This window comes from Coloeus monedula, assembly GCF_965178545.1.
Source record: "Coloeus monedula genome assembly, chromosome: 2".
Taxonomy (NCBI): Eukaryota; Metazoa; Chordata; class Aves; order Passeriformes; family Corvidae; genus Coloeus; species Coloeus monedula.
Window position 1 is genome coordinate 78,068,459 of NC_138782.1, and position 12,449 is coordinate 78,080,907.

Here is a 12,449-nt window from a genome sequence, read left to right on the forward strand (position 1 = left end):
AAATCTGTTTGTTAAAATAATCATGATGTTTACTAATGATACAAGTCCTACTGCTCTTATGCCTCTACACAAGAGGATATAAATGGATATATACAAAGTGGATATAAATGTATGCATTCACGATGTAACATTGAAGAGCTATGTATTTTGAAAGAGCCCAGGTCAATATTTAACTGGTAATGACCTTAATAACTACAGTTTCTTTGCAGGCACAATGTTTTCTAAATGGACCTCTAAGAGTGTGTAATGGGATCCCAAATGTCTACATCACTTCCTTGTTTTCTTTCTTTTTTCCCATCAAAAGTATCAAGGATAGGAATTTCAGTTAAATGACATCTGCTATTGGCACAGGGAATATTTAACTGAGCACCTAGATATGAATCCAGATTCCTAATTTTAAACATCTAACTTTTGTCAGAGGTTATCATAGCTCGCTTGTTCATGCATGTTTCTGTGGGTTCTTAAAAAAGCCTTTTTCTTTAATTTTTTTAAATTGTTTGATTAAATTTCTTTAATCAAGTAATCAAAATGTTTAAAAGAATTGGGGAAGACATGTATGAATAATTCTAAATTCAATTTTTATGACTATTTTTGATAAATTGTAATTACATTTCATCTTGCCTTATACAGTCCTTTCAAAGGACTCATTTGCTAGCAGGACAATCCCAGCTGAAGACTTGTTATCCTTCCACATCTATCTGATTTTTGAAAGTGTGACCTCCTTATCCTTTCTGTCACCAGAAAAAAAAATACTGAATGAGCAGTGCAGCATTGTGACTTTTGGTTTATCAGGGATTGTTGTCTGAAAGCTCAGGGTGCTTAGTCTCCTGTTTCATTCTGCATCCTCATCACCAGCTGCCTGATATTAAAGTCAGATATTTCATCATTCAAAAAGAAGCAGCCATGGTAGTTGCCAGTACCTTGAAAAATGGTCATACCGTTCATTGCAGCCCATCACCACAAGTAAAGCTGGCAGCTTGGCCTTGCCTCCCTCTCATCCTTTTCCACTGCTGAATAAACTGTTGAAAGACTAAGAGAAGCTGTTGTGAAGAACATGCAGCAGGTGGTATGGCCTGCGTCCCTCAGCCTCCTGCCCTTGTAATTTGCCAGTCAGTAGAGGAGAATTAGAGTGTGACTTAAAAGTCACAGCTGAAAGAGAGGTCACGGGTTTTGGCTTACACAGGAGCCTGAGTTGTGGTGAGGAAAGGAAGCAGGAAGTTTATTAGTAAAATAACGGCAGTGGGCAAAGTACTTCTTAAAGTCAAGGGCACCTAGGAGATTTTAAATGTACATAAGTTCTTTCCCACTTTTTTCCTTTCCTTTTCTCTTTTTCCCTTACCATTTACTTTGCTTCTCTCTTGAAGAGAAAAAGAAATCATATGCCTTATTGGTTTCTGACTGAGAATCCTTCACCTTGCCAGCTGTGTGCCCCTAAGACAGCTACCTGAGATGTGAACAGTATGAAAATTATGCTAATCGACTTCAGCTGAATTTTTACTACTAGGGCAAAAAGTGGATGTTTCAGTCATCTAAGACAGTGCTAATTTTTTTTCCTCAAATCTTATGCAAAAGCAGACATAGCATACTGTGGGTCTTGTAGACTCAAGTGAAACTGAGTTCATTTAACTGGAGGTATCAGTCAGCATCTGATTAGCACTGCCTGCTGTTAGTACAGGGCTAGTGGGTTCTGTGAAACCACCCTCAGGCAGGGGAGGGGCAAGCAGAGAGGAGAGCAACCCAAAATTCATGGCCCAGCTGCAGAATTTGCTCAGAGTTTGAAGAATGCTTTTCTAGTCCCATCCCACAAGAGAGGCACAGAGCTGAAAGAGATGGTGGGAAAAAAAACAAACAGGCAGATGAAGGTTTGATGGATATTTGCAGAAAAAGGAAATCATGGGTTGGTGTAAAGATGCCTGTAGTCTGCCCCCACAATATAATCATCATCATCATAATCATTGTGAGTGCCTTCCAAAATCTAGCCCTGCACCTTTGTGTTCCCAAAAACTAGCCCAGGACCTTGTTTATTCCATACAGAGGAAATAGCAACAAGACTGGAAAAACATTTTAATTATGATCATCTGAACTGCTTTGGAGTTTAATGTACCATTAATGATGATTGCCTAAGGAAAATATTTAAATTGCCTGCTGTCTGCCTGCAGTGGAAATGTTTCATGATGAGATCTGGATAAATGTTTATTCCTTCATATCTCATCTTAGGTCTTGGATAAAGATTATATGTATCTCATGAAAGCACACATACAAGTAAGGATGTACCCAAGAGCTGTTGGATGGAGGCTTTGGTCTATACTATAGCAGGCATAAATTTTTGGAAATAGTTGTATATTATAGATATAGGTACATATTAATAGGTAGGTATAGAGGTATGTATTAATACATCAGATTTCAGAGATATATTGATTCTATATCTCCTTTCAATGGATAATCTGGATTGATTCTGCAGTCCATCTCTTTTTGGGCATATCACCCAATGGGGTAAAGACAACAGAATCAGGCTGAATTCTAGCCAGCCTGGGTTTTGTTTTGTTTTAATTTCTTCCTGTAGCCTAAAGCTTTGGCAACTTCAAGTGTGTTCAAAAGCAAAGCAAACCCTTCTTTTTATAGTAAACATAACTCCTGGTCTGGTGAAGAGTCACCAGCAGTGGGGGTTATTTTAATGGACATGCTGTATTACTTTAATCTAAGCCTTTCACCATCTGTTGTGCCTATAACAGTGAATGCGAAAAGAGCATATTTTACATTTCAGGATTACATTAGTAAAATGTAAGATAAAAGTGATTTAAAAGCATGCATATGTTCTTAGTACAATGCAGCCCGCATCTGTGATGTTTTTTCCCTCATGGTTAAGACACAAATCAAGAGAAAAGCTACTAATGCTGATGTAGTGAAAGTTTTTCATGGAAAAGAGGATTCTGTGAGGGTTTCATCATATAATTAACGTTTGTAATGATAAAAACCTGAGTAGGCTGCCAGAAAATTATATATCTATAGAATCTGTTGTTTGAACATCTGGGGTGGCGTGTGGAGCAGGCTGATGTTGCTGTGTATGACAGAATGAGTCCTCAGGCCAGTGAGACACCTGTAAAAATGGAAGGTCAGGCAAAAGAAAATCACACGAGAAATATTAAATTGTCTACTGGCCTAATACACTTCCATGGGCTCTCATAAAGTAAGCTTTCTTAGACATGGACTTTATATCTTCTCATTTCCTTGTCTCTTTAGCCCTCCAGAAGTTTTTCTTGGAATGAAAATGTATCAGTTATGGCCCACAGACCCTTTCTTTATCAGTGCTAATCCTGCTGGTGTGCTCTCACTGTGACTGTACGCTGGATTAATACTCTGGAAGACATTTCTAATTTTCAGAGGTGACAATTCAGTTTCCAGGGACCAGCTGGAGGACCATTTAATTTATGTTTTGTTGGTTTTTTATGGCAGAAGACAATTGAGAAATCACCTGAAGGGATTTCAGATGTTGCCAGTCTGAAGTTCTTTATCACTATCTGCTGACTAAATTTTGTCAAAAATCCAAAAGTAATAAATTTATTTTGCCTTCTGACTCCTGATAGAAGTCAGAAGGCAAAAATTAGCAGAAAATAAAATGTTTATGCTGAGACATGACTGGGTCTGAAAAAAATCCAACTGATTTTAATTTGCCATCATTTTCATTAAATCTGATTCAATTTTTTATGGTCTTTCATCACTTGACATATGGGAGCCTAATTCTGACTTGTGAGATAGTGTTTCCACTCCCATTTCAGTAAAGCAATATCTTTGATCACTCTTTCATTTCTCCCCCCATCAACATGTCACACATGCCCGTATTTGAAGTCTCCACCTGTCAACATCAGATTCCCAGGAGCGGCAGTGGTTGGACCGCAGCAGTGGAGGCAGCCTGAAGATGCCAAATAGAGATGTGGCTGGCTTTAGAGGGAATTAGACATATTTTTGCCCTGTGCCTGCTCATGTTGTACCTTAGGAGTAAGTAGTCATATCAAACCTTGGCAGAAAATGTGGGCCACAAACAATTGACTGTGTTAATTTAATTCTGTCCATGGCCCAGCAGCTGCCATAGGTCAGATCTCAAATAATCTTCATTTACCTCAAGGACAAAGAAGATGAGTCAAGTGTTGTTGGTCTTGATACATGGTTATATAACACCACACAGTGCATTTCTAATACACTAAACATAAAACCTTTGAGATAATTTCCCTTTTTTCAAAAAACTGCACAAAGGCCTTTTGTGATTAGGTTCAAAATAAAAGCAAAAATTGTGCAACTTTTCAATTACATGAAGATATTCCCTTCAAGAGAAGCTATGTTGGACACTGAAGTGTCCTTAGAAAAAGAGAACAAATAGAAGAATATCTAGTAGAGCTACAGGAAATTAAGAGTTTGCAGTTTGAAAGATTCTCTGGCATTTATTATCATAATAAAGTGTCCAAAAAAAGAAATTTCATTATAATATTGTTCTAAATTAATTTTCCGTGTCCTCCTCATGAAAGAAATACATACTGGGAGCTTTGTTTTTAATAAGAAAATAAATGAACTCCTGACTTTTCTATACTTGCATTTAGGCTTACACTATATAATATTTCTGCTTAACTTTTAAAATTAGAAAATCTGGTTTATACAACCCAAATCCAAAAAGAGCAAAAAGTAATTCTAAAATTAAGAACAGATGAAAAACTAGTTTTCTGGTTTTTTGATTTTCCATTCCAGATAAAATTTACTAAGTGGTAATCTTGTTAATAATTTCTAAGTTTTTTTATTGGAAACTTAATTTTACCTATACAATTTTGTAAAATGCTTACAATAATTCAGCTGTTATTTATGAAGGTATCTTTGTGACTAAGCAGTTTGTGGACATTAGATCTGAAAGGATAATAGAAGAGTTAGATGCTCCAGTTGATCACATAACTCTGTGGTGACTGAATAAAGTTTCTAGTTAGTGTATGTTGAGTTACTGGCATTTAAAAGAATGCTTTTGTGGCTCTGTAACTATCTAACCTTCATGAAAATTCATGTTTGTCCTTTCATCTTGAAACCTTTGTGATGAGTATCGTGGTACTAACTTTCTGACCTCCTCCATGTCTCCTGGTAGGCTTGTTGCCTATGGCTATTCTTCTGACAACTAATAACAAAATATAATTGACTTCTTCAAAGCCATGACCCTTTCTTTGTTTCCTTGAAATAACCTATCCTGTTCACAACCAAAACAGTATTAGACAAATATAAACAAATATAAACTGGAATACTGAAGAAATGCCCAATTAGATGCCAAAAACTCCACTGATGTTGCACAGATGGTTTAAGTTGCTGTAAGTCAAACATCTGGTCAGTACTTTCGATTGGTAAGTGCATAAAACCTTGATCCTGGCTGATAATGAGGAGTTTCAGAGCAACTTAATCTAATGAAAAGGAAGGTAACCTTATGTTAGGCCTATTAAAAGAAAAGGCAGAGTGGGCATATGGAAGGTGAGTGATGGAATGGGAGAATTCCAAGGTTTCATGTTGTAATACATTGATTTGTGACATGAGTGTGCAGTGCTGAAGAGGTGAGCATGTACAGCTTTGGTCTCATCCCAGTCCATAATCACGGGTGAAATTGATTTAGAAATGTTCCGTGAAGTTTGACAGTTCCAATAAATAAAAAGATTTAAAAATGAGATAGCTAAATCCTAGGAGGTTTAATAAACATTCTTTTCCTTTCCCAAAAGGTATCTAAAAGTTTGAAGCATTCATTAGGAATATCTAGGAATCTGTGACATTTAACTTAACCCTTACTTCTCTCTAAACAAATGCTCATGTTCCTATCCTGACTAATTTTCCAGCTGCCTACTAGTTGCTTTTTTGTGTTGGGAGGGCCTTGTTTAAGTGAGGGTGAAAAGTGCTCACTCTGCCTGCTTTGGTTAGCAGTCACCTTTACTGGAAAATAGTTCCTGGATTTTTCTTGTTCCCACATTGCAATAGAACTGGGATTTTCAGCTTCCTACCTATTTGCCATCACTTTAGGCTTTACCCTATAGAAATGTTGGCAGCGCAGGATTTGCAAGAGGCTTTCTTTTCCCTACTAATAAGAGGAAAGAAGTTCAAAGATACAACTCCAAGGGAAAAAAATCAACCAAAAAAAAAAAAAAAAAAAAAAGAGGAAAAGAGAGCGAACCCTTAGAAAAAACCCTTCAAATACATTCGGTTTCAATTTGACATGTGAGAATGCTCCAGGAGCAGTGTTATTTCAGTCCCTTTTGGAAGTGTTTTGCTGAAGTGCATTGGAGCACCTTGGCTGAGCATAAGCACAGCTTTCAAAGCAACAAGAAAAACCTGAACATATTAAAAATATATTGAACTGAAACATTGATGTTGCTGAGCCTGATATTACACATCATAAAGGAGATGGCTGTTAAGGGCCGACATGGGATGTTTTAGACTTTCATGAGGTCTGTCCTGTCATCTGTGAGCTCATTACAGAGTGTTGTACAGGAAAGGACCAGGAGCCCAATCAGAAGGTGCAGACATGTGGGCACGCTCACAAGAAACACACTATCACATACACTCTCTGCCTTTGTTCCCAGTGCAGTTACTTGCAGATTTCACCCAGGTGTGGTAATTTCCATGCTGCTTCTCCTGTTTTGCAGTATTCTGGATTTCACACTGAGAGATCCGAGTCTGACCACGAGAGCCAGTGGGGTGGGAGCCCACTGACCGATACGGCTTCTCCCCAGCTCCTGGAGCCTGCGGACAGACCGAGCTCCCAGCACCACGACGCCTCCTGTGCCTACAGACAGTACTCAGACCGCAGCGCGCTCTGCTACGGTTTTGCACTCGACCACTCCAGGGTGACTGATGACAGGCATTTCCACACTCAGGCCTGTGAGGGAGGCAGATGCGAAGCTGGCCGGTATTTCCTTGGCACGCCGCAGCCGGGGAGGGAGAGCTGGTGGGGTTCTCGTTCAGCATTGCCTCTGACTAAGACATCCCCTGAGAGCAGAGAAGCGTATGAGAACAGTATGCCCCACATAACGTCAGTGCACAGGATTCATGGTAAGACATAACAAGGATTTGCAGAAGTGACACCATCTCAGCGAAGAATATGACAGAAACATACAGCTGTTTATGTGAAAGATGGAAAATTAGATGCTTTTGATGTATGTTATTGTCTCAGAGATCGCGTCTGTGGAGATGAGGATACTTAAAATTCAAGTTGAGTTGAGTTTTACAGTCTGGCTTATATGCAGCAAAATATAATTTTGCTGTATTTTCATCAATCTGTGAAATTAAGGTGGAAACGTGACTGGTGAGATTTTAGGCATGTTCTTAAAAATATAAACAAAATAATCCACTCAATAGAAAAGTGGGTTTTATTTGTTTTAGGATTAAGACACTTCAGATGGAATATATTTAGCAAAAAATTAGAGCTGAATCCAAGCTGGATATTAAAAACTCTTGAAAGCCTTTGGAGAAATTGTTCTCCAAGTGACATTTTTCCCTATGGGTTATTACTGATTCTGTATGTATTTAAAGTTAGCTATTAAAATTAACAGTTGTTTTTGGTTTCACACATTTATCCTCAGCTATAATTTTTAGCCAATTTGAACCTCTCCATCCTTTCAACACCAAGCCTGAAATTTTGTTTGGTTTCTGACAGGTTGCGAACTCAATGCATTAGCACATTTTCAGAGGCTGAAGCTAATAAAAAAACCACAGTGAAAGCCTGATATTGGGTTGGGAAAAGTCCAAAAGTCCTTCATTTAAAAATTATAGGCTGAGTCTTGGAAGACAGCAACTGGCCCAAAAGTCAGAATTCAAGGTTGTAAGGATGCATGCAACATCAAAAAAAAAAAAAAAAAAAAAAAAAAGTTTTTCTACAAAAGTCTATGAAAACAAGGGTTGCCTCTAAAGAACTCAGAAAAGCTGATTACATTAATATTATTCCGTTGATTTGCAGAATGAAGTTTCATAAACGAAAAAGAACTGTTCTGTTTTACTCCAATCTGATGAAAATTATGTCGAGACTAGAAAAAAATTATTAAGTAGCATGTTGTAGGAAATACAATCACAGATAAAACAGGAAAGGCACAGAAAATTTTGCCGATGAGGACTGTTCTCCACTTTTCCTGTGGGAACATGCCTCCTTCCTCATGTCTGTTCTGTACTTCTGCCCTATTAGTGTTTTTCTAGCTTTTTCTTCTCAAAAAAAAAGAGAATCTAGTAAAGCATGATAATTTTGCTGGCAAATTTTATGCATGATAATTCTTGCTGAGCATAGAAGTGTAATACCAAGGTACAAATGCAAAAGGGTTAGATATTTATTCCATACCTCTATCAAGGATAATTAATGTAAATGGATAATATAGTTTGGTTTTAGTTTGTTGTTTGGTTTTGCTGTAATTCCAGGTACTGCAGTTAATGTCTTTATTGTATCAAGTCTTACATTTTTCAGTAGGTCTTCAGTCTGCGTGTAGCTTTAGGGGGAAAAACCTGACTAGCATTGACATTTTGGGACCAGATCTAAAGAGGATGTGAAAGATAAATTCATGCTCATGATGCTCCACAGTGAAGTACTTCCACAGCAATGGAAGGATATTTTTATTGTAAAAGCCCATCACTGATTTTTGTTGTGAACTCTACAATGCAGTGGTAGTGGTCTGCAACCCAAACAGATCTGTATGCCCTGACCCAACACAGAACAGGAGAAACTTCTGGTGCTAGTCTGAAAATGGGTTTACTTTGAGGAGTACTGTCAGCCAACCCAATGTGCCTCATCCCCAAAGTGGACTTTGTGTGCTGAGGCAAAGGCATCAAGAAGTAACATGTGCAAGTCCCGCGCATGCCCTCCTGAAGGAATGTATCTCAGCAAATCAAGCCCTTTATCATAATGTTGACCGTTCAGGTTTTGGGGCCACTCACTTTCTTGCTAGTGAGGACTGACATATGATTCTGTGCTTTCAGCTAGTTGCAAGCTGAACATCTTCTCTGATATGTATATGGGCCTTGTTTTTTAAAGAGAGGTAAGAATGTCACAGTATTTTCCCATTTCAAAAGTAAATATTTATTTGTGGGGATATGACGTCACATTTTGACAGTAAGCCTGTCTAGCAGCTATGGGTTCTTGAGCTTTTGTAGAAGAGTTCCTTCATTACTTGTGGTTATTTATTGTTGTGTAACCTGCATAAAGTCACTACATAACCACAATCTATTTCTCAGTGCTGTCTGTGTTTTAGCTCCTTGAAAGGCCTAAGAAAACATGCTGGAATATTGTACATTTGTAATTCCCTGAGATTTTTATTTTTACCATGGCCCAAATTCACTCAGACCTTGTTGATGCAAAGAGGTAGTAAGGGGCCAGGGGCCTGAACACTGGCATTGAGGGCACTTTGACATGCCCTACGATACCCTGCCTGGCCTCTTGCTGCTCCAAAAGACAGAGGTGCTTTAGAGTTGGTGCCATACCTGCTGGGCTTATGCAGATGCTTGGCTACCCAAGAGTGTATCAAGTGGCACCAGATACCTGTGTTGAGGTGCTTCGATCTCTTTGTATATCTCCAGCTGTGTTACTTGTTCCTTGTGGAGATACTGGAAACTAGAATTTGTCACTGAAAAGCAAAGGGTCTACCATGGTCTTTTTTGGTGACTCTTACAAGTCACTTACCTCTGATTTGATTTTCTCTATGTAAAAGAAGGTTCAGATTACATGTTTTTCAAGATCACGTGCCTCCTTAAACCTCAGTGCTTGTCTCCTTTCTCTCTTTCCTAGGAAGAGGACACTGGGATGAGGACAGTGTCGTTAGCTCACCTGATCCTGGCTCTGCCAGTGAGTCAGGTGACCGATACCGTACTGAGCAGTATCAGAACAGTCCACATGAGCCCAGCAAAATTGAAACTCTAATAAGAGCCACCCAGCAAATGATTAAAGAAGAAGAAAACAGGCTACAGCTGCGGAAGACCACTCCTGACCCACTGGTCTCCATTAATGGCACAGGGAAGAAGCACGCTATCTGTTTTGCAAACTACCCTCAGCAGCAGGTGGCAGCGGACATCTGCCGCGTCCCAACGGTTGCCAACACTCCCCCCTGTGAACACATCCAGCAGCGAGATGGAAAGATTATGAGCCCACACGAAAATGACTATGACAACAGCCCCACAACACTGTCTAGGATAAGCAGCCCCAGTTCTGATCGAATATCAAAATCTAGTTTGGTACTTGCTAAAGACTACCTGCATTCAGATATGTCCCCTCATCAAAACCAAGGAGACCACCCAGCAGTCTCTCCAAATTATTACAGCTCCCACAGGCAGTACTTTGATAAGCATGCTTACACACTAACTGGGTATGCTCTGGAGCATCTATATGACACTGAAACAATTAGAAACTATTCACTAGGCTGTAATGGATCCCACTTTGATGTGACTTCTCACTTAAGGATGCAGCAAGATCCGGCACAAGGACACAAGGGAACATCTGTTATAATAACCAATGGAAGCTGACACTTTTTTTTTCTAAAAACTTTTGTGCTTTAAAAAATAACCTTTGAGATCTAATTGGAAGATATTATATGTTTTCATGCCCTTGTCCTTACCAGCATTTCACATACCACAGTGCATTAGAAAGAAGAACCCAAGGTTTGGGGGGATAAGTTAGTTAAAATGCATTACTTTAAAAAAATAAAAATGCACTAGCATGCAGTGTTAAGAGTGAATGGAGCTAAACTCAAAGTTGGTGCCATGCATGCTGAGAAGGATACAAGAGGCCCAGGCAGGGAGTGCTTGTCCCAGGCTAACAGAGCAGTTCATCCACATCATGTAGGAGGTGTTGTTTGGAAACACTGCCAAGGGCAGATCTTCTGAACTGCATAGGTACCAGCCAACAGAACTGCTATGCACTCTTTTTTTACAGGAATGTGGGATGTGTTCCTTCAAAATACACAACAAAAAGCGTACTTCTGGTGGTTTGTTTATTCCCCGAAGGCCAAGCACGTTATGCTGCTCTATGGTATAAAGCATCCATGGCTGACCAATATAAAATCAAAAAAGGGAGAAAGAGAGAACTCCTCGAATTGTTATGTCCTTGTGTGCTCACATACATAGCTATTGACATATGCCTGATTTGAAAAGAGTCCTTATGATTAGTATGGTCAAATATTTACTTCTACTGTATTAAAAAGACAGGGGCATTCTCACTGTAGTTTTGCGAAACAAAGGGCTTGCTTGTCTTGCTGCAGAGATGGGAGATTGCTCTCATGTTTTTGAAAGGTTGCCCATGGTGGGTAGTGGAGTGAAATGGAAGAAAATTGCCTAGAGAAACAGGGAGAATAGACTGGAATTAGGAGTGGTTCAAGATAAACTGTTAACCCTGTAGCTAAGTATGCCATTCAGTAATAATTATAAAATAAGAAAAAGTGGCTGAATAATTAAGAATTAATTTAAAACACAGAAGGAACTCAACAGAATCATAGAAATATTGCTGTGAAATACAAATGCAGTGGCATAAATGTAAAATTACACCAGTCAAGAATAGGTAAAAACTGTTTGGTGGTTTATCTAACTTCTGATAAAGTTTTGGAGTAAATTAAGAGAGTATAGAGAATTGTAACTACTCTGTCTGAAACACAGTAAAGTAATAGGCATGACCTTGATAAATATGAATTATCTTCTTGATTGCAGCAGATAATTTAATGAATATCAGAAAATATTAGGGCTATCAAAATCAGCCATATGTACATAAAAAAGTACAGAGGAAAATCAGCGTTCCAAGGAATTAAATTGTATTAAGAATGCTGGCATTATCAGGGCCTGTCCCAGCGTTATATAAGACATCAAAAGAGGCAGAGGAACTTTTTTAAATTTTTAATAACCTCATGAAAAAAGAAAGTGATTGATTGGAAAAGAATAAATACAAAACATATGCTAAAAATGTAAAATAGGGAATTTTTAGGCACAATTGCTAGCCCTGTCCTTTTTTTGTATGGCATTTATATGGTTCCAAAGTCGACTGCAACAGGAGGGACCACCGCTCCCTCTTATGCCAATGTGGAGGAAAGGGGACCTGAGGTGGTTACTAAAATGAGATTAGCTCTAAGACTAGCTTCATTTGTAACATTCAGAAGCTCAACATATGGGACTGAGTCATCAATGGGACTAAATATAAACCAGCATGCTATGGGTGGGTTAAAAATACTGTTTCCAAATAAAACTAATCAGAAGCAAAAGCTAAATAATAACATTATAAACCACGTAAGTAGAGATGTACTTGAAAGCAGAGGAAATTACCTCTCTGAACTTGGAATATTGTGTGTAGTCCTGATCACTCCAAAGCAGATTGTGAATCTTGAATTGAGTAGTACCTTACTCCATAAGCGACATTTGTTGACTGCAGTGTGATCGCTCCTGGTGGAATGCACGTTGAACACAAGGGAGAAAAACACAGTCTGGTC

The 12,449-nt window shown here is 38.7% G+C and overlaps 1 protein-coding gene across 1 annotated transcript in view; it reads left to right on the forward strand.

Moving 5' to 3' along the window:
- Positions 1–10,503, forward strand: part of SIM1 (SIM bHLH transcription factor 1) — a gene marked incomplete at both ends in the record, with an annotated part of 44,802 nt that extends 34,299 nt beyond the window's left edge. The window contains 2 exons of the mRNA XM_082302758.1: positions 6,654–7,059; positions 9,773–10,503. Of these exons, the coding sequence (XP_082158884.1) occupies positions 6,654–7,059; positions 9,773–10,503 (1,137 nt within the window). The remainder of the gene's footprint in view (positions 1–6,653; positions 7,060–9,772) is intronic.
- Positions 10,504–12,449: the final 1,946 nt, after the last annotated feature.